Raw genomic sequence first — 22,777 nt, forward strand, 5'->3', positions numbered from 1 at the left:
CCAGTAGGCAACACACTGTGTTACAGAATGGTCATATTTCAAATATGAATGGTCATTTTTACAGAGCATGGTAACCCATCACTTCCCCTAACAACTATAACAGAGTTTGCAGATCTTGGCACTTGTCCTCTTCTTAAAAATCACATTCCCCAGTCTCCACATGACTGGCTCCTTGTCATCATTCAGGTCTGGGCTCAAGTCTCACCTCCTGGGGAAGACTGCCTGATCACGCTATCCCCAGCCAGGCTGTCTCTTCCCTTATGGCACCTCTCACAACTGAAATATGTGTGGATGTTCATTGACTCTCTTCCCAGTCTGAAACATAAGCTCCACCCAGGCAGCTCCATCGGGTCTGTCTTGTTCAACGCTGTATCTCCAGCAAGTGGCACCATGCCTGACACAGTAGCCACTCAATACAAATTTTCGAATGAATAAATGAAACAGATGAAGAGGTAATGGGCAATCTAAAGCAAAAAGAAAATATCAGAGTGGCATATAATGTAAATAGAGTCATCCCTCAGTCTGGGTGAGGGTGTGGGGGTTCCAGGACCCCCTGCAGATACCAAAATCCACAGATGCTCAAGTCTCTGATATAAAATAGTGTAGTATTTGCATGTAACCTACACACATCCTCCAGTATACATTAAATCATCTCTAGATTACTTATAATACCTAATATGATGTAAATGCTATGTAAGTAGCTGTTATGCTGAATTATTCAGGGAACAATGACCAAAAAAAGCCTGTATACGTTTAGTACAGATGCAATTTTTTTCCAAATATTTTCAATCCAAGGATGCAGAATCCAATGATGCTGAACCCACAGATTCTGGGGCCTGACTAGCTGACAATGCAGATTATAAAATATCGGACTAGGCCAGGCGCGGTAGCTCACACCTGTAATCCCAGCACTTTGGGAGGCCGAGGAGGGTGGATCACGAGGTCAGGAGATCGAGACCATCCTGGCTAACACAGTGAAACCCCATCTGCACTAAAAATACAAAAATTAGCCAGGCGTGGTGGCGGGCACCTGTAATCCCAGCTACTTGGGAGGCTGAGACAGGAGAATGGCGTGAACCCAGGGAAGCGGAGCTTGCAGTGAGCCGAGTTCGCACCACTGCACTCCAGCCTGGGCAACAGAGTGAGACTCCATCTCAAAAAAAATGAATAAATAAAATAAAATAAAATATTGGACTAAGCGGACCGGTGCGATGGCTCACGCCTGTAATCCCAGCACTTTGGGAGGCCGAGGCAAGCAGATCACCTGAGGTCAGGAGTTCGCGACCAGCTTGACCAACATGGAGAAACCCTGTCTCTACTAAAAATACAAAATTAGCTGGGCGTGGTGGTGCATGCCTGTAATCCCAGCTACTCGGGAGCCTGGGGCAGGAGAATTGCTTGAAACCGGGAGGTGGAGGTTGCGATGAGCTGAGATCGTGCCATTGCACTCCAGCCTGGACAACAAGAGCGAAATACGGTCATATATATATATATATATATGACTAAGCGTAAATGACAAAATATAAAATCATGCACATGTACATGTGCCCATGTGTGCGTGAAAAGGAAGATTCTGGAGGCTGCAGACCTCCCTCAATGCAACCACGTAGCTTCAAAATGTACAGTTTCACTGAAAGCTCTCCAAATTTAGAGATACACTCATCTTAAAGCTTTATATTACCCATTAGTTTCCTTCTGAAAATAAAGCAAAACATAAATCAAAATAAAGTTTTGAGACATTCTGAAAACATCCCAAATGTTTACAGTCATCAAATAGTGTGAAATGCCAAACACTAAAGCAGAACAATTTAACCATGTTGGAAACGCTGTGCTCTGGTGGTGGGAAAAGTAGAAAAAACATAAACTTATCAAATTATTTGGAACACCTGGAATGATAAAATCAAAGAAATCCGAATAAGAAGGAACCTTAGAGATCATTCTAGATATACCCCTTCCTAAGGACAACTCCCCATAGAGTATTCTCAGCAAGTGGCTCACTAGCTTCTCCCTTTTGGTGACAGGGAATTCATTACTTCCTAAGAAGGCTGCCTCATTCCATTACTAGACAACTATCCTTGTCAGAAAGTGATTTATTTTGATCCAAAATCTGGCTCCCAGTGACTCACAGGGCCTTGTTCTGCTCTCTGAAGCCAAGTACAAATGCATCAACGAAAACAAACCTAACATATCAGTTCTATAACATAATAGGTGAGATCAGAAAATATGAATCAAGAAGAAAAGTGAGTTTGGACCAAGTGTTCAAAGAAAAAGGGAACTATGAAGTGCTAAAAAAAAATGTAGAAGGCCAGGCACAGTAGTTCACACCTACAATCCCAACGCTTTGGGAGGCTGAAGTGGGAGAATCACTTGAGCCCAGAAGTTCGAGACCAGCCTGAGCAACATAACAAAACCTCATCTCTGCAAATAATAACTTCTAAAATTTAGTTGGGCCACCTGAGCCTCCAGTAAAAACAAAATCAGGTTAAAAAAAAATAGCCAGCATGGTGGTGTGCACCCGTGGTCCCAGCTACTCTGGAGGCTGAGGTGGGAGGATCACTTGAATCTGTGAGGTCAAGGCTGCAGTGGGCCGTAATCACACCACTGCACTTCAGTCAGGGCGACAGAGTGAGACTTCATCTCAAAATTATATATATATATACACACACACACACACACACACACATATGTGTATATGTATATATACACACATATATGTATACACATATATATATATATATATAGAGAGAGAGAGAGAGAGAGAGAGAGACATAGCACAAGTGCTAAAATAAGGTGGATTATCTTGGCTAGAACTGAGTGACCACAGTGGAAAAACAAAGGAAAAAATACGTAATACAGTTGATGGAAAATCCCTGAAGTCAAGGTGAAAATTACTGCAACTAAGCAAAACTATTCTGTACTTTGGAAAAATATTGAATGAATTTGAAATGTAAAAGACAGGCAGTAAATAAGCAGAACATGTAGCTCTAAAACACAGCCATCTCAGAGATTTAGAGCTGGTAAAAAAAAAAAAAAAAAAAAATCCTAGAGATTATGTATTGCAACACCTTAATTTTATAGACATAATTAAATCCCAAGAGAAAAAGGTATCAATTTCCACTTTCATATTCCCCTCCACTGTAATAACACCTTCACTGAACATTTTCCTCCTTTGTACCCTTTTCTCCCCACCTCCTGCACAGCATGCTGAATCTCAGATGTTGTATAAGATCCTAACTATTTCAAAACTCAGCTTGCAGAGGGCAAAGAAGGGATAACATAATAAAGCCCAACTGCCTGAATCATCCTGGCTTGCCACCAAGACCCAGAATGGACAGGATGTGGTCACACTGCAGGACTGGCTCTTGCTGGCCATGGAAACCAGCCAGGTATTATGCTGATACACATATCTCCATCAGCAGCCAACAAGACAAGGAATCAAAATCACTGCTAATTTACCCACAAAACTGTCCATCTTTTCCCCTGGTATCATTACATGGGTCTGCTATGGGGCATCCAAATTCCATCAGTTTCTTTTACACAAACCTACACCTGTTCCTTTCACGTACCATACGTGCTACCCTCAGGGTACCATTTACACCACCTTCCCACATCCCCAGGGTCACCCAAACTCTAAGCTTCTCTGGTTTTCTTCCCTAATCGGTCTCATTTCCTTCACACTTCACCAGTGCTTTAAAAATGCAGCTTTGTCTCATAAATACCTGCCTTTTGAAAGGACACACTACTAAATTTAAAACACCAGGCTGCAAGATCCTGTTTTTATAAAAACAAAGGAAGAAAAACAGCAAAAAAAAAAAAACAAAAAAACACCACACACACAAAAACCCTGCCTATATGTTTAAAGACATTTAAAAACAAGTACAGAGAATACTCAGCAAAGTGTTAACAACAGAGACAGAACTGTGGGAGAAGAAGGGAAAACTATTAACTTATATATGCTTTTCTCTAGCTTGGAGTACTGCAATAAAAACTGTCATAATTACACAATTGTAATTCTTAAAAAGTAAACTCTTGAAATGAAAAATAGAAAAGGCTGGGTGCAATGGCTCATGCCTGTAATCCCAGCACTTTGGGAGGCTGAGGAGGGAGAATCGCTTGAGGCCAGGAGTTCAAGACCAGCCTGGTCAACATATTGAGACTCCCCCACCGCCCACACCCCCCACCAAAAGAAAAGAGGAAAAAAACCCACTTAAATTAAAAATGCTAATGCATCTTCAATAAAGATTAAATAAGATTAATAAAGATTAGTCAGTGAGCAGTGAGGACTGTTGCTCCCAGCCCCCATAACCCTAAAGGGTGAGTAAGGGCTAATTTTCCACTTAGGCTGCCTTCTTAGACCTCACTGTCCCCAGTCAGCTTTTTTGTCCATCGTTTATTTGTTTTCATTTTTCCTAATTTAGAAAGCAATCAAACTAACTGGTGAAAACATTATTAAATTGTTTATATCCCATATTCTAGAAATTAGGCTTCTATAAAATAACGACCAATTGCACAAATTAATTTTTTTAATTAAATTGAAAGTTAGCCTGTAATCCTAGCACTTTGGGAGGCCAAAACAGGCAGATTGTTTTAGCTCAAGAGTTCTAGACCAACCTGGCTCACATGGCAAAACCCAGTGTCTACAAAAAAAAATACAAAAATTAGTCAGGCGTGGCGGTGTGCACCTGTAGTCCCAGCTACTTGGGGGCTGAGGCATGAGGATTGCTTGAGCCCAGGAGGTCAAGGCTGCAGTAAGCCATGATCACACCACTGCACTCCAGCCTGGGTGACAAAATGAGACCCCATCTCAAAAAAAGAAAAAAAAAGAAAGTTCAGTATCTGAATCTATCACGCAATGTATGCTTCCCCAGCAAAGAAAACATGAATTAAAAGGACTTACGTGGCTGGGCACGATGGCTCACACCTGTAATCCCCACACTTTACGAGGGCGAGGCAGGCAGATCGCTCGGGCTCAGGAATTTGAGACCAGACTGGGCAACATGTTTGAAATCCTCTCTCTACTAAAAGTACAAAAATTAGGCTGGGCGCGGGGGCTCACGCCTATAATCCCAGCACTTTCGGAGGCCGAGGTGGGTGGATCACGAGGTCAGATCGAGACCACTCTGGCCAACGTGGTGAAACCCCGTCTCTACTAAAAAAAATACAAAAACTAGCCAGGCATGGTGGCGAACGCCTGTAATCACAGCTACAGGTGGCTGAGGCAGGAGAATCACTTCAACGCGGGAGGCAGAGTTTGCAGTAAGCCGAGATTGCGCCACTGCACTCCAGCCTAGGCGACAGAGCGAGATTCTGTCTTGGAAAAAAAAAAAATTATTCAGGCATGGTGGCAGGCACCTGTAGTCCCAGCTACTCAGGAGGCTGAGGCAGGAGAATCACTTGAACCTGGGAGGCGGAGGTTGCAGTGAGCTGAGATCAGGCCACTGCACTCCAGCCTGGGTGATAGAGTGAGATTCCAGCTCAAAGAAAAAAAAAAAAAAAATTACCCAAGCGTGGTGGTATGCTCCTGTAGTCCCAGTTACTTGGGAGGCTGAGGCGGGAGAATCGCTTGAACCCAGGAGGCAAAGGTTGCAGTGAGCTGAGATCATGCCACTGCACTCCAGCTGGGGAAACAGAGGGAGACTCAGTCTCAAAAAAAAAAAAAAAAATTAGCCAGGCATGGTGGCATGGGTCTGGAGTCCCAGCTCCCCCGGAGGCTGAGGTGGGAGGATCACTTGAGCCAGGATGGTTGAGGTTGCAGTGAGCTGTGACAGCACCACTGCACTCCAGCATGGGTAACAGAGAGAGACCCTGTGTCAAAAACAACTGAAACTCATGTAATTTGAGCATCAATTTCACCCTCTAAAACTGCTCTGCCCCATAATACCTTCCTTTGTAAATAGAACCACCTCCTATCCAGCCTGAGAAGATTCTCAACTCCACTGTCTTCCTTACTTTCCACATATAGTAACATCTAATGCCTGTTCCACCCTACCTCCCAAATAGCTCTCAGATGTGCCCCCTCCCCACGATCCCTACTGCCACTGTCTGTCCCACCACAGAGCCTCAATCCACCCACTACGACCATCACCATAACCTTCTATACTGCACTTGTAGACTTGGCAGAGATGTTTCACATTCTAAGGTAGTATGATGCAGTGAAAAAAAAAGTGGGCTTCTTCCAAGTTTCATCACTTAGTTTTGTGGCCCTGGGAAGAGACCTAAACCTCTCTAAGACCCAGTTTCGTCTTCTGTATAATGCAAGAAACACCTACCTTGAGTAAGGATTGCTGCATGAATTAGAGGCAACGCTTGTAAAGAACCTAGTTCTAAATGGAGCCATGTACCTAAGTCAATGCTTTATTATTTTTATTATCTTCTTATCAGTAAAAATGAGCAGTAAGCCCTCTGAATTGTTTTGAAGACTGGTAAGATTAAACACAGTGACTGTTTCATTTATTTTCAATGGTTCCACATCCCCAAGACAAAATGTGGCCATGGCCCTTTCACAATTGCATCTCCTGCCACTTGACTTTACATGCATTCTCCTTCAGCATAATGAATTATTTAATACTAAGACTATGCAGCCCTTCATGCCCTCCTCTCCTCAAAGCCATAATTACAGGTGGAATCTTATGTGTGGGCAAGTCCTTTATGTATATTTCAACATGCAAGTAATTAATTACCGTATTTTCAAATTTGGAAAGCAATATCCATGGGTACAAGTATATTTAAGGGGATGATAGGGCAAAATATTTGCAAGCAAAAAGTTCTGAAGAAATCTTCAAACCATCGCTGTCATACATGTTCACATAAACATGGGGAATGTGATAAAAGATGATAAATTCTTGCTAAGTTATATCTGAGAAATAACTTCGCCAGAGACGAAATCTTGATTTGAAATAAACAGAAGGGGTCGGGCGTGGGGGCTCATGCCTGTAATCCCAGCACTTTGGGAGGCTGAGGCAGGCGGATCACCTGAGGTCGGGAGTTCAAGACCAACCTCACCAACATGGAGAAACCCTGTCTCTACTAAAAATATGAAATTGGCCAGGTGTGGTGGCGCACGCCTGTAATCCTAGCTCCTCGGGAGGCTGAAGCAGGAGAATCACTTGAACCTAAGAGGCAGAAGTTGTGGTGAGCCGAGATCACACCATTGCACTCCAGCCTGGGCAACAAGAGTGAAACTCCACCTCAAAAAAATAAAAAAAATAAAAAAAAAAAGAAGAGATACTGCAAGTTAGAGCAACTGGGTCCAGAAAAAAAGAGATGTGATTGAAAGTGATGATGTTTGTTTGTTGAGATTGTTTGTAAACAGTTTCCAAAAGCATATCTTAATGTATTTTAGATTTTAAGATTAATTTGATGATAAATGTAAATATTTTTTCTTTAAAAACATCGAGACCACCCTGGCTAACAAGGTGAAAGCCCGTCTCTACTAAAAATACAAAAAATTAGCTGGGTGTGGTGGCAGATGCCTGTAGTCTCAGCTACTCGGGAGGCTGAGGCAGGAGAATGGCGTGAACCCAGGAGGCGGAGCTTGCAGTGAGCCAAGATCGCACCACTGAACTCCAGCCTGGGTGAAAGTGCGAGACTCCATCTCAAAATAAAATAAAATAATAAAAACAATGAGAGAAGTTAAAAATCATAGTTCAGGTAGATCAAGTAAGTATTAACTTTCTCTTTATGTTTATTCATAGATTGGAAAAGAAATCTGGGGTTTTTCTTGCCATCTGATTTCGTGATTTAGAACTTAAAGATATAAAAGAAACTAACAATCTTTCTAAGCATCTGAAGGGAAAACAATTCTGCTTAAAGATGAATCTAGGTAATTTAAGTGGCATTCATCAGGTCACCAATGTGATAAGCTCTAAAACTGTGTAAGTACATATTTTTGTGTTGAATGATTTAACTATAACCCTGAAAAAGCACAGAGTTGGCTCCAAAAGGAAAAGCTGCCCAATGTCCAGAAAGTGCTTCTTCAGCAGCTGGTAACTATCCTTGGTGTGAGGGTTGACAAAATGAGCAAGAAGATGGGTTGAAGCTCATTAGTGCATAGTTTACGGTATCCAAGCTGCAAAACTTTTCTAAAGCTGTCTCACAGATACATTTCCTTTCTAAAATGCCACCAGTAATGCTGAATCATTCCTTTCTAAAGGGGCTGTTTTTCAACTTTACAACATTTTAAATTTCAACCATTTTTAAGTTCAAAAAAAAAAAACTCAAGTTTAAGATCCCAGGTATTTTTATATATGTATATTTTTAGTTTTCAGGTTATTTTGGGGCTATGACTCTTCTTCAAACACTATTCTGGCCTGGGTGACAGGTGCATAGTGCTGATTTACGTATATCCCAAACATATAATCAGCCAGGCTCTGAACATAACTGGGCATGGATGACCCTCACTCAGGTCACTGAAGAGCAAGTGTTACTTGGGAAATCACAAAACCAGACTCAAGTATTCTAGTGGACATACTGCTCTGTCCAGCTGTCCAAAGAATCATGAGAAGGAGAACATTCGGATGATGTCAGAAGTCATCCTTTTCTCAAATCGTTAGTGCTTTTCTTTCAAGTGTGTTCTTTTGTGAGCTGAATTACAGTAGCTCATGCAGAGCACTAAACAACATCAGGCCAGGTCAAAAAACAATCGAGTTGAGAGAAGAAATAACTAGGAAAAAAATTTAATGATTTCATCTTCTTGATTTTGCACATCTTTAGGCAACACTGCCGACCTGCATTATTGTCACAGCAGTACCTAGCCTGGGAAGGAAGCTAGCAACGTTGGTGGGTACCGACTCTGGAAAACAAAATGACCTGCAGAGACTGAGCCATGTTGCTACACTGCAAATTACTAATGTCCAATTTGGACTTAATACAGTAGTTTTCTGTTGACATTCCCATACACTGGTTCAATTATTTTTAAATAAGTCATATTTGTTCAAAGATCCTAGAAATAAGCCAGAGATTGATTTTATCCTTGGCTTTATAGATATAATGCAACATCATTCACTATATATACCTGATAATGAGCAAAACTTCCTTTTGAAAAGTCAAAACACAAAATATATTTTTCAAAACTGACTTCTATATCACTGTTAGAACACCTCAGTTCGCACAATTATTGTGGATTTACTTTTCATACAAGAAATATTACTTGAAATCGATTTAACTCATTTAAGTTATATTTCCAACTAAAGTATATTCCGTGTTTAAAGAATAAAAATAATAGGCCTCACTATCAAATAATCAACTATAATAATTATTTTATTACCTAAAATACATTTTTATATAATTGTATAAACCAGCTTTTTAGGAATCTTGAATTTCACTTATGCTAAATGCAACTGAAAATAAATATATGAACAAGAATCGTTTAGTAAAAATAATGCTGATAAATTTTTGTTAACCTCCTGCTAGACAGAACAAAATATACATTAAAATATTGATAGAAAAAACTTTAGTTGGTATTTGCATTATTCTGTATTAAGAAACCACAGTTACATTATTCCTACAAAACATTTTTTTCACATTTTTCTCATTACTGCTGGTGAAACTAATACAGGTAGTTTTATTAACATCTGTCACTTCCTATACATCCTAATTTTCTTAGTATTTCTCTAACACTAATCAATACTGACTAGTGAACGCTTGATAAAAGTGTGCCTTCTTCTAGTACAAACTGATTCTTTCATAAAATATTTCATGCCCAGCGCGTGCTAGCTTTTGTGTTAAAGACTTGGGATGCAAACCTCATGGTGTAGCAAGGGCAGAACACAATTGCATTAAAGTTTGCTACGCAAGGTAAGTGCAATGACAGAAATATCCCTAGAAGGATTGTTTAAATCAAGCAGGAAAGTCAGTAACAGGTACATTTCATTAAATTAAGTCCATCTCCTTTATCAAGAAGGTGATGGCTTACCACTTTCTGGTTTGCACTTCCCTTTCTTGGCAAAGCAGTGTTGATAGGTATAGACAATATCAAAACACCTCTGAGAATGACAGTCATCATCCTGCTTCCTCACTTCACAAGGTTTAGCATCACTGCATTTAAACATGTCAGCCTAATCTAAGTTGGAAAATATAAACAAGTCCAGCTGCTGTTAAGAACAGACAGGTACATGGTAAGTAAAATATGAACTAGAAATTTACAGCCTGACACACACAAAAATTAGATTCCTAGTCGGGATTTTTAATCATAGGTAGTACATTTATTTTTTGGTAAACAGGCATCCAAATAAAAATAAGACATGTCTAAAAGTATAAATGCTTACCATATTACATAGTAAATTGTCAGGCAAGTTGATTTAGTATGTCATAAATCACATCTTTCAACTGTAACAGCATAAAATAAGACCCCTCCCAAGAAAAACCAAACTCATAAGAAATAGATTTTTGATATTATATGCCAAACAATGATTAACATTTAAATGTCAATATGCACCTAAAAATAAGGACTTGACACACAGAAAAGGAGTGTATATTACATTTAAATTTATAAGTGGTTACTTGTTACCCATAGTGCCTCAAGAATCAGATAAAAAAGACCGAGTTACTTAAACAATATGTATGTTCTTAAGAGTGCCTGATAGGAAATCAAAGCACGTTCATTGTTTTCTCCCATACATCGGACAGGCTTTAAAAGAGGCCAAATACCAAAAAACTAAAGAGACATTACACATCACCCATTTGGGATATTCTGGTTTTATAAATATATCATTTCAACCAGAAGAGCCTCATTTGAAACGCAACACTACCCACGTATTTGATATACACCACTCTTTCAGACTATTTGTAGGTGAGTTCAATTTTTTCTAGTCACAGTGACCTCCTAAGACTTGGGCATGGCCCAGCCTCGCTCCGAGGTGAAATCAAGGCAGTGGGATCACCCAGCAAAGTTGTTTTTCTCCTGCAGCCCAATGACAAGAATGACTACAGCAAGCAGAATGAAGACTGCCTAGCCTTTGTCAAACGGGATTGGTGAGGAGTTCCCTCTCTCACCAAGGAGTGGTTACAGCCAGAGGAAAGCTGAGGTGCCACACAGTCTACATCCTGAAATTGTGGGTCCTCAGGCACAAACCTCATCACTTTTGTGGACTATGAAATTGTCGCTGAAACCTGGGTTTGAGATAACAGCGGTTTTGAGAAGTTTGATTTATACATTCCAACCCACTTGAATGTCGTCTTAGAGTGCTGAGACTTGACGACTCTTACCAATCTCCCTCCCCCGCAGGCCAAACAGCCATTGCCTCCCAAATTCCAGCTTATATATTCATTTCTTTGGCAATTTTTCTCTTGGGGGAGGAAACAATGGACTCTTTCAATCTCCTCTTACCAACAAAGGCCCTAGAAGAAGAAACAGTCCTTTCAATCACCTCCTTTATGACTTCTTGATCATGATGAGTGGGCCTTACGGGTGGGGAGAGTGAGGGCCAGGAAAGGGAGAGGTGACAGGCAACTCACCTCTTTGAGCTGCTCCAGCTCCTGTTTGAGGCTGTCGTACTCAGCCTCCAGCTCATCATACTGCTGTTTGAGGGTCAGCTTCTCCTCCAGCACCACCAGCCCGTACTCGGCAGCCTGGATCTTCTCGTGGGTGGTCTCCGTGAGCTCCTTGGTCAGCCGCTCTATCTCAGTCTTATAATGGTCCACCGTCTGCAATACCTCTTCTGCGGCCATAGCCCCGGTGGATGGAGGCAGGAGGGGGTGACGAGGTGGGGGAGATGGATGCAAAGCTGGCGGGGAAAGGGAGAAGCTAATGGGAAGAGATGGGTGGAAATGGAAAGGAAAGTGCGGCCGGATGAATGAGCAGCGCGACGCCCCGCCGGCTCTGGTGGCAGCCGCAGCTACACCGCCCGAGAAACCCACGAGCAATGCAACACGGAGAGCAGGGCAGAGGGTCAGGGGCGAGGCGGCAAAGGCCGCCGCATGTGTCCTCGGGGCCGGCCCGGGCGTGCGCTCAGCAGTCGTGCGGCATGGCCCGGGCTGCGGCGGCCGGGGGCGGCGAGGGGCTCCGGATTCTGCTTATTCAGAGACGCCCGGCCGCCATGTCTCCCGGGCCGCGTCACTGCAGTCTCGCCCTGGGTCTGGCGCGCTCCGGCTCGCGGCTCGCCCGTTCCACCTGCTCCCTCTGGCCCTGCAGCAGCCGGTGCGGAATGATGCAGTCTCGGGGCCGGCTCCCTCCCTTCCCGCGTGGCGGCGGCTCCGAGCAGGGGGCGGGGAGCGGATGGAGTCAGCGCGGGGGGCGGAGGGAAGGACCAGACGGAAACGTCCCGAGGCGCCTCCCGCCGGGCGCGCGGGGCCACCGCCCGCTGCACCGTGAGGCGCGCCAGGAGGAGGCGCGGGCGACGGGTCCGGGCCTGGGAAGCGGCGGGGGGTCCTCGGCCCTGTCCGGCTCGCGGGGCGGGAGCTCCTCCCAGGGCTTTGTCCCGGTGGCAGCAGAAGACCCCGAGAGCAGCGTGGGCGCCCGGGCTCTTCTGCTACGTCGAGGGCCCAAGCTCAGGAAACTGCCGGGAACGATTTCTCCCGAGAAAAGCAAACAAAACTATCGCGGTCGCGGCCCGCGCAGCCTCCTCGTCCCCTGGGCGCGCAGAAGGCTTTTTGGGCCACCTGCCCCCAAAAGACCGCTGGGTTTCCCAAAGCCTTCAAGACGCACCCCAAGGCGCCCTCCTCCGCCGTCCCCCTCTCTCCCTGTCTCTCCCGAGTCTGGCCTGGGCCAGCTGACACTCTCACCAAATAACCTTACCATCCTCACAGGACAGTCCGCTACATATTGCTTGCCCTCGCCCAGCGTATCACAAGAACGCTATCCACTCAGAAAAAAAATATCTCCGTAATACATGCACCCAGGAAGCCTCTAGCTACGTACTGTATATCTTGCCTCAATAGTTTCCATCAAAGCACCTTACTCTGTGTCTTCAATAAAGGAAAACTGCTTGGAATTCCCTGTATAAGATACCGACGATGCCCTACAAAAAGCATTTTTTAAACAACAAGAGCTAAGAGTTCCTGAGACCCATACCAAGCCTTCTTCTAACTATGTAGCATGCGTTCTCTCCAATCCTAGCAATGCTTTCAGGTAGGAGCCATTATCCTCAGTTTACAGGGGGTGAAAGGCAAAGGGAGATGGGGTGATTTGTCCAAAGTCAGGCAACTCTGGAATCTTAACTCGGGAGCAACGGGATCAGTATGTTGGCTTCAGGTTCACTCATTACTCATACAAACCCAGCAACTAAATATTACATGCTTGTAAAATAATCACATTAATCTATATGAAGAGTGATGATGAATGGTTACAAAAGGAGGTGAAAGCAAAGTAAGAGTGGAAGAAATGAAGGAGTGGAGAAGGGTCGAGAATCAAGAAGAAGAACGCAACGGGAGAGAAAAGAAGCAATTTCTGTGTAACGGGAGGCTGTGAGACCCACAGATCAGTGGGTCTTTCCAGTTCCTTCCCTCTCTCCTTCTGCATGGCACCTATTCCAGAGGTGTTTCTCAGTGACCGGGTGTTCAACACACATGCGTTTTCTAAGTTAGAAAGCAGGACTGAACTCTCCCACCATTGTGTACCTGGTAAAAAAAAAAAAAAAAAAAAAGACGATTGTTGACCGGGCGCAGTGGCTCACACCTATAATCCCAGCACTTTGAGAGGCCGAAGTGGATGGATCATTTGAGGTCAGGAGTTCAAGACTAGCCTGGCCCACATGGTGAAATCCCATCTCTACTAAAAATACAAAAATTAGCCAGGCATGGTGGTGCACACCTGTGATCCCAGCTACTTGGTAGGCTGAGGCAGGAGAATTGCTTGAACCCAGGAGGTGGAGGGTACAGATGGCGCCACTGTACTCCAGCCTGGGCAACAGAGACTCCATCTCAAAAAAAAAAAAAAAAAAGACACTTGTTGATGGCGTGGGAGGAAAAGCATATGACAGTGCCCTTCCAAAGTTTCCACTAACAGGCTGTCTGGATGTGTTTCCCATTGCTTCACAAACCAGACAAAGTTCCTTCTAAACTCCAGCGATCACAACAGAATATTCTCATGTGATTGTCTGATCTAAAAATAAAACAAAAGAATATTCTCTTGTGACTGTCTGATCTAAAAATAAATAAATAAAAGGAGAAAACACTCCAAATGTGCAGCCACCATAAATTCCAGCCTTGTGGAGAGGCGGATGCTAATGACTACAACATCCGACCTATCTTTCCTTATCTCGCACTCCAGGTGGGAAGCCCCTCCTGTGTGCTCCTATGGCATCTGACCTCTCACACGTTGATGAATGATGATGAACTGCTAAAGAGAAAAGAGATGGAACCTGCAATTGCAGGTAGCTAACCTGCCTTCCCAGGAAGCCTCTGGCCTTTCCTCACTCCACAAACTGTAAGCATAGGCCTTCCAAAGGGATCATAAGACTTGGACTAGATTGCCTGCATTTCCCTCTCCTTTGGATCAAACTAAGAACACAGTTTGCCTCTGTGACTTTTGTTTTTGCTAAATTTCCATTGTGGTCCAGCCCCTATGCTCTAACCTGCCCCACTTTTCTGATTGATACACTTTTGTCACTTGTCACTTTTGTCTGATTTCAGGCATGTCTTGCACACTCTGACACTTTAAGATGTTGCTTAGTTGAACTTTGATCCTTAAATGTTGGTATTTAACATAAAGAAGATAAACTTATTTTCTTGTTTTTTTTCTTTCTCTTCTGAGACAGGGTCTCCATCACTTAGGCTGGAGTGGAGTGGCGTGATCATGACTCCCTGCAACCTCAACCTCCTGGACTCAAGCGATCCTCCCACCTCAGCCTCCTGAGTAGCTGGGACTACAGATGAATGCCACCACACTCAGCTAATTTTTAAATTTTTGTAGAGACGGGGTCTGTCTATGTTGCCCAGGCTGGTCTCGAACTCCTGGGATCAAGCGATCCTCCCACCCCAGCCTCCCAAAGTTCTGGGATTAGAGATGTGAGCCACCATGCCCAGCCAAATTTATTTTCCTATACACCATGCTGTTCCAGTACTGCATAGTTACATTTCCCTCTTTTTTCGTATATGCTGTATGTATTGCATATATATAAATGACAGGTATATGGAAAAAAATTTCTTAAAGCATTCCTAGGCTGGGTGTGGTGGCTCATACTGGTAATCCTAGCACTTTGGGAGGCTGAGGCAGGAGGGTCACTTGAGGCCAGGAATTCAAGACCAACCTGGGCAACATAGCGAGACTTCATGGCTACAGAAAAACTAAAAAATACTAGCTGGGCATGGTAGTACATGCCTGTGGTCCCCAATACTTAGGAAGCTGAGGCAGGATGATGGCTTGAACCCAAGAGATTAAGGCTGCAATGAACTGATTGTGCCACTGTGCTCTAGCCTGGTGACAAAGCAAGACTTACCAAAAGAAAAAAAAAAAGGCTGGGCAGGGTGGCTCACACCTGTAATCCCAGCACTTTGGGAGGCTGAGGTGGGCAGATCATCTGAGGTCAGGAGTTCGAGACCAGCCCAGCCAACATAGTGAAACCCCGTCTCTACTAAAAATACAAAAATTAGCTGGGTGTGGTGGTGGGCACCTGTAATCCCAGCTACCTGGGAGGCTGAGGCAGGAGAATCACTTGAATTCAGGAGTTGGAGGTTAGAGTGAGCGGAGATCGGCCACTGCACTCCAGCCCAGGTGACAGAGCGAGACTCCGTCTCAAAAAAAAAAGAAAAAAAAAGAAAAAAAAACAACAAAAAAAGCACAAGCTAGTCTACTTTGGTCATATCCAACTTTGCCACTTACTAGCTGTGTGTTTCTCAGTTGCCTCATATCTAAAAAGGAGATAATAATATAATCTAATTATGAGATTGTTGTGAATAGAATAGTATCACACACCTAATAAGCATTTTATATGTGCTTTTTAAAAGTTTTAAAAGAAAAACAAGGATAAAATTTAGTAGAAAGAAGAAAAAAACGATAATCAGTGGAGATCTCTCTGAAGAAGTGGTATTCGTTTTATTATCTATGAGGAACTAAAAGGAGTTGGATATACAAAATGTGGGGGAGAAGCTTTTCAGGAAAAGGATATTACATGTGTAAAAGCCAAAGGCAGAAAAGAGCTTGTTGAGTGCAAAGAATAAAAATCAGAGAGGCTGCTGGGTGCTGGCTGGGCTGGTCTCGAACATGTGTGGCTCATGCCTGTAATCCTAGCACTCTGAGAAGCCAAGGTAGGAGGATTATGTGAGCTCAGGAGTTCGAGACCAGCCTGGGCAACATACCAAGACTCCATTTCTACTAAAAAAAAATAAAATTTTAATCGATTGAGCATGGTGGTGCATACCTGTAGTCCCAGCTACTTGGGAGGCTGAGGTGGGACAATCCCATGGGCCTCGCGGTCAAGGCTACAGTGAGCCATGATCGTGCCACTGCACTCCAGCCTGGGTGACACAGCAAGACCCTGTCTCAAAAACAAATCAAAAAAAAAAAAAAATCAAAGAGCCTGAGGATTAATAAGCTCAAGGGAAATGGTCTAAGACTATATCAAGAAGTCAGGCAACATCAGAGAGATAGGTGGGGATTATACTTGCCTTGCAAGTCAGAATGAAGAATTTGGGTTTTATTCTCAGGGGAGGCCTTTGATGATTCTTTAGTCAGGAAATGAAATAGTTCTATTTGTATTTTAACAACGTCGGCTGGACGTAGTGGCTCACGCCTATAATCCCAGAGCACTTTGGGAGGCCGAGGCAGGCTGATTGCTTGATTCCAGGAGTTCAAGACCAACCGGGACCACATGGTGAAACCCCGTCTCTACAAAAAAAAAATTTTTTTAATTAAAATTTTTCTACTGCACACACAAAAATTTGGAAGATATCAAAAGATAGAAGTAGGGTCCCTAGTTAGGAAGCTGTTGCAGTTGTCCAGGAAAAAGAAAATCATGGCCTAGACTGAAGTGATAGCAGCTGGGAAAGAAGTGCATGGATTTATATTGAGGAAGGAGTAGAATGGGAGGGTAGAATTCTTAAGACCTTGTTGAAGATTGAATGTGGGATAGGGAGAAAAAAGGAATCCTAAATAAATTCTAATTTTCTGGCTTGGGAAGACAGGCTGCCATTTAGTTAGATGGAAAAATTTTAAGAAATCAAGAGTTATATTTTGAACATATTAGGCTTAAGACACTTTTGAAACATTTGTGGGGTTTTTTATTTTGTTTTGTTTTTTTGAGATGGAGTCTTCCTCTGTTGCCCAGGCTGGAGGGCAGTGGCGTGATCTCGGCTCACTACAGCCTTCACCTCCCGGGTTCAAGCGATTCTCCTTCCTCAGCCTCCCAAGTAGCTAGGACTACAGGCATGTGCCATGACACCCGGCTAATTTTTGTATTCTTAATAGAGATGTGGTTTTGCCATGATGGCCAGGCTGGTCTTGAACTCCTGACCTCAGGTGATCCGCCTGCCTTGGCCTCCCAAAGTGCTGGGATTACAGGCGGAAGCCACCGTGCCCTGCCACTTTTGAGATATTTGAATAGAAATATTAAGTCAATAATTTGATATAAGACAAAAATTAAGAAGAGGCTTCTTAGGAGGTGTGATGACTTTGCTTTGAAAATCATTAGTGATAGAGGGCATTGAAACCCATGGAAAACAGATGGGATTATCTAGGGAAAGATGTAAATAAAGAAGAGAAAGCGGTCTAGGATCTAGCCCTGAAGTATCCCTATTAAAGGTTGAGTTGGAGAGGAAAAGCCAGCAAAGAGAGTTGAGAGGGACTGGGTGGGGGGAAAATCAGGAGAGAAACATTTGAAAGGTAACAAAAGAGAAGTGTGTATGAGGAGCGAGGGAATAAGGACCAAGTCAGTGCCAACAAGGGGTCACAGCCAAGTACTATAAGGACACAAAATGTCACTGGATTTGGCAACATGGAGGTGGGTGCTCTTGATAAGATTCATTTGTGTGGAACAGAGAAGGCAGATACCAGGTTATAGTGGATTACAGCATGAATAGAAATTTAAGATGTGTGCTGGGCGCTGTGGCTCGTGCCTGCAATCCCAGAACTTTGGGAGGCCAAGGCATGCAGATCATCTGAGGTCAAGAGTTTGAGATGAGCCTGGCCAATATGGCGAAACCCTGTCTCTACTAAAAATACAAAAATTATCCAGGTGTGATGATGCACACCTGTAGTCCCAGCTACTCGGTGGGCTGAGGCAGGAGAATTGCTTGAACCTGGGAGGCGGTGGTTGCAGTGAGCCAAGATCGTGCCACTGCACTCCAGCCTGGGCAGCAGAGCAATACTCCATCTCAAAAAATTTAGATGTGGAGACAGTCTTATCAGACAACTCCCTGTCCCCAGAAATGATGGCAAGGATAACACACAATGAGAGGGTGGATCTGTGAGGTACTGGGGTGCTCTGCTGTGAATGGCTGGTGGGAAATCTTCCCTTCAAGAGCACTTCACATACTGAGACCTCCAGATGCACCCTCAAGGGAGATGTGTGGCTTCCACACCAGTGCCTTCTGGGGCCAGGACTTCATCTCCAAGCTGCTTAGATACCAGCTCTCTCAGTGGCTGCCCTTGTCCACTTTAATCACCTGTACCCTTTAGCTGTCATCCTCCTATCCCATCCCCATCCTCCACCCCGTTACCCCAGTCCTAAGGAACTCCTAAACTATTTTCTGTGCCTATAGCTTTCCCAAATCTTGATATTTCATATAAATAAAATCACATAGTATGTAGTCTTTTGTGACTGGCTTCTTTCTTAACATAATGTTTTCAAAATATATCTATGTTGTAGCATGTATCATACTACTTTCCTTTTTTTTTTTTTTTTTTGAGACGGAGTTTCGCTATTGTTGCCCAGGCTGCATGGAGTGCAATGGCGTGATCTCAGCTCACCGCAACCTCCCCGTCCCAGGTTCAAGCAATTCTCCTACCTCAGCCTACTGAATAGCTGGGATTACAGGCATGCGCCACCAGGCCCGGCTAATTTTTTTTTTTTTTTTTTTTTTTTTTGAGACGGAGTCTCACTCTGTCACCCAGGTTGGAGTGCAGTGGCGCGATCTCGGCTCACTGTAAGCTCCGCCTCCCAGGTTCACACCATTCTCCCGCCTCAGCCTCCCAAGTAGCTGGGACTACAGGTGTGCACCCGCCACCATGCCTGGCTAACTTTTTTTGTATTTTTAGTAGAGACGGGGTTTCACCATGTTAGCCAGGATGGTCTCGATCTCCTGACCTCGTGATCCGGCCGCCTTGGCCTCCCAAAGTGCTGGGATTACAGGCATGAGCCACCGCACCCTGCCAATGCCTGGCTAATTTTTTGTATTTTTAGTAGAGACGGAGTTTCTCCATGGTGGTCAGGCTGGCCCCGAACTCCCGACCTCAGGTGATCCACCCACCTCGGCTTCCCAAAGTGCTGGGATTACAGGTGTGAGCCACCGTGCCTGGCCACGGCTTACCTTTTTATGGCTGAATAATATTGCATTGTTAGATATACCACCTTTGTATCCGTTCATCAGTTTATGGGCACTTGGGTTGTTTCCACCTTTTGGCTATTATGAATAATATGTTATAAACATCGTGTACAACTTTTGTTGTGGACATATGTTTTCATTTCTTTTGGGCATACCTGGAAGTGGAATTGCTAAGTCATGTGTTAACTCAGTTTCACGTTTGGAAGGACTTCTGGATTGTTCTCCAACGTGGCTGAACCATTTTACATTCCTAACACCAGTGTACAAGGGGTCTGATTTCTCCGTATCCTTGACAACCATGGTATCATCTGAATTTTTGAGTCCAGCCACCTTAGTAGATGTAAAGTAGCATATTTTGTTGCAATTTTGATTTGCAGTTCCATGATGGCTAATGATGTTGAGCACTTTTTTATGTGTTTCTTGGCCATTTGTTCATCTTTGTTGGCAAAATCCCTGTCCAGATCCTTTGTCTATTGTTTGAGTTAGTTGTCATTTTATTATTGAATGTATGGGTTCTTTGTATATTCTAGATACAAGCCCCTTATCAGATATTTGATTTGGAACGATTTTCTCTCATCCAGGGGATTGTCCTTTTACATTTTTAAATGGTCCTTTAGCCAGGCGCAGTGGCTCATGCCTGTAATCCCAGAACTTTGGGAGGCTGAGGCGGGCGGATCACTTGAGGCCAGGAGTTGGAGATGAGCCTGGCCAACATGATGAAACCCTGTCTCTACAAAAATACAAAAATTAGCCAGATGTGATGATGCATGCCTGTAATCCCAGCTACTTGGGAGGCTGAGGCAGGAGAATCGCTTGAACCTGGAGCGGAGATCGCACCACTGCACTACAGCCTGGGCGACAGGGTGAGATTCTGTCTCAAAAAAATAAGTAAATAAATAAAGTGGTCCTTTAAAAAATGAAAGTTTTTAATTTTGATGAAGTCCGATTTATTTTTTCTTTCGTTTGTGCTTTTAGTGCCATATCATTGCCAACTCTGAGGTTGAGAAGATTTAGACCTGTTTTATTTTTTAAATTTTTTAGTTTCAGCTCTTACATTTAGGTTTCTGGTTCATTCTGAATTAATTTCTTTAAATTGTGTGAGGTGGGGGTTCAATGTCATCCTTTGTGGGTGGCTATCCTGTTGTCCCAGCATCATTTGTCGAAAGGCTATTCTTTCCCCACTGAATGGTTTTGATACCCTGGTCAAAAGTCACTTGACCATAGACATATGGGTTTATTTCTAGACTTTCAAATCTATTCTATTGGTCTACATGTCCATCTGTCTTAGTCCATTCAGACATCTATAACAAAATGCATGAGACTGGGTCATTAATAAAGAGCCGAAATGTATTTCCGCTTAGTTCTAGAGGCTGGGAAGTACAAGATCAAGGTGCCAGCAGAGTTGGTGTCTGGCAAGGGCTGCTCTCTGCTTCCAAAGTGGTACCTTCCTGCTGTGTCTTCCATGGTGGAAGAGCAGAAGTGAAAAAAAAAAAAAAAGTGGCTCAGCCTAGTTCCCCATGTCCCTTTTATAAAGCACTAATCCCATCCATGAGGGCAGAACCCGCATGCCTGAATCATCCCCTAAAGGCCTCACCTCTTAAACTGCTGCACTGGGGAATAACTTCCAACATGAATTCTGGAAGGGACACAAACATTCAAACCATCACACTCTTTATGGCGTTACCACAATGTCTTGTTTCCCATTGCTGTGTAGTAATTTTGAAATCGAGAAATGTGAATCCTGTAATAGAACTTGCCACACAGGCTGAGGTTTCAGGGAATGTCAGAGAATAGATGAAACTAGAAGGTCACAGCTTTTACTCAGGATTCTAAAGTAAAACTTAGGTAAAAACGCTATTGTGGCCGGGCACAGTGGCTCACGCCTGTAATCCCAGCACTTTGGGAGGCCAAAATGGGCAGATCACTTGAGGTCAGCAGTTTGAGACCAGCCTGGCCAACATGGTGAAACCCTGTCTCTACTAAAAATACAAAAAGTAGCTGGCCCTGGTGGTGTACATCTGTAATCCCAGCTACTCGGGAGGCTGAGGCAGGAGAATTGCTTGAACCTGGGAGGCGGAGGTTGCAGTGAGCTGAGCTCACGCCTTAGATTCTAGCCTGGGTGACAGAGCGAAACTCCATCTCAAAAAAAAAAAAAAAAAAAAGGGCGGGCGCAGTGGTTCACACCTGTAATCCCAGCGCTTTGGGAGGCTGAGGAGTGCAGATCACCTGAGGTCAGGAGTTTGAGACCAGCCTGGCCAACATGGTGAAACCCTGTTTCTACTAAAAATACAAAAATTAGCTGGGCATGGTAGTGCGTGCCTGTAGTCCCAGCTACTTGGGAGGCTGAGGCAGGAGAATCGCTTGAACCCAGGAGGTGGAGGTTGCAGTGAGCCAAGATCGAGCCACTGTACTCCAGCCTGGGTGACAGAGCAAGACTCCATCTCAAAAAAAAAAAAAGCAAAAAAAAGCTACTGTGACTTAGAAAACAATTCATGTATCTCATAACACGTCCTGAAGGAAGAATTGGCTATTTCCTGGTTAGCAGAGTATTCCACAGCCTGGGAATAAGAAGTTGATTCCCTAACAGGAAAGCATCAATCTCCTTTTCTTAGAAGAATAGACAGACCTGACTTTAAAATTTAGTCATCCTACTCTTCCAAGCTATTTGATCTTACATAAATTACCTGCTCAAAGTCTTGGTTTCCTCATTTGCTAATAAGGAACAATTATGCCTACTTCACAGAGAGGTTATGAAGATTAAATGAAGACATGCCTGTAAAATACCTAGCACAAGTGCTCATGTCTTTCTTTTTCCCAGGACCTTCCTTCTGATGATGGAATAATATTTGTCAAGGAGTTCCGGAATAAAAAACAAACACAAAGACAAAGATAAAAAGCTTGTGGATGAGAAACTAGACATGGAAACTCTGTTCTGGATGTCCTTAGACTGTAATTTAAGGAGACTTATAATGGATATTTGAGATTTAATGCATATGAGAATTTGTATGGAAGTTGAAATAGCCCAAGGAGAGGATCTAGAATGAAAAGGAAGAAGGACTGAGAAGGAATCTGAGGCAATACCCATATTTAAGGAGCAGTAGGGAAAAGGGTAAGGTGAGATTCTTGAAGAAGGTGTAGTTCTTGCAGTATTTTGTGTGTACGTGTGTGTGTGTGTGTGTGCATGCTATTAAAATAATCTCAAGCTTGTTAGTTCAGCCTCTTCCCCTTAAATATAAAGAGCTTCCCCTTACCAGCCCTATTTTGTCATACTGATGTCCTAGGGCATGGTTACAGAGGATGCTTAAACAAGGTAATGAATGAGGAACCCAAGAGAGTCTTGTGGTGAGGCAATTGTCAGTTT

The 22,777-nt window shown here is 43.6% G+C and overlaps 1 protein-coding gene across 28 annotated transcripts in view; it reads right to left on the minus strand.

The window, feature by feature from the left end:
* Nucleotides 1-12,212, minus strand: part of BICD1 (BICD cargo adaptor 1) — a 274,492-nt gene extending 262,280 nt beyond the window's left edge. For 16 of the 28 annotated variants that reach the window (XM_055280136.2, XM_055280130.2, XM_055280134.2 and 13 more), the window contains exon 1: nucleotides 11,455-12,205. In XM_055280136.2, the coding sequence (XP_055136111.1) occupies nucleotides 11,455-11,667 (213 nt within the window). In that variant the 5' untranslated portion in view covers nucleotides 11,668-12,205. Of the gene's footprint in view, nucleotides 1-10,180; nucleotides 11,110-11,454 lie in introns of those variants that run through there. The other 12 variants (XM_063639207.1, XM_063639205.1, XM_055280141.2 and 9 more) reach the window with 5 other exon arrangements.
* Between the last annotated feature and the right edge of the window lie 10,565 nt (nucleotides 12,213-22,777).

Source organism: Symphalangus syndactylus, chromosome 5 (assembly GCF_028878055.3).
Source record: "Symphalangus syndactylus isolate Jambi chromosome 5, NHGRI_mSymSyn1-v2.1_pri, whole genome shotgun sequence".
NCBI classification, from domain to species: Eukaryota; Metazoa; Chordata; class Mammalia; order Primates; family Hylobatidae; genus Symphalangus; species Symphalangus syndactylus.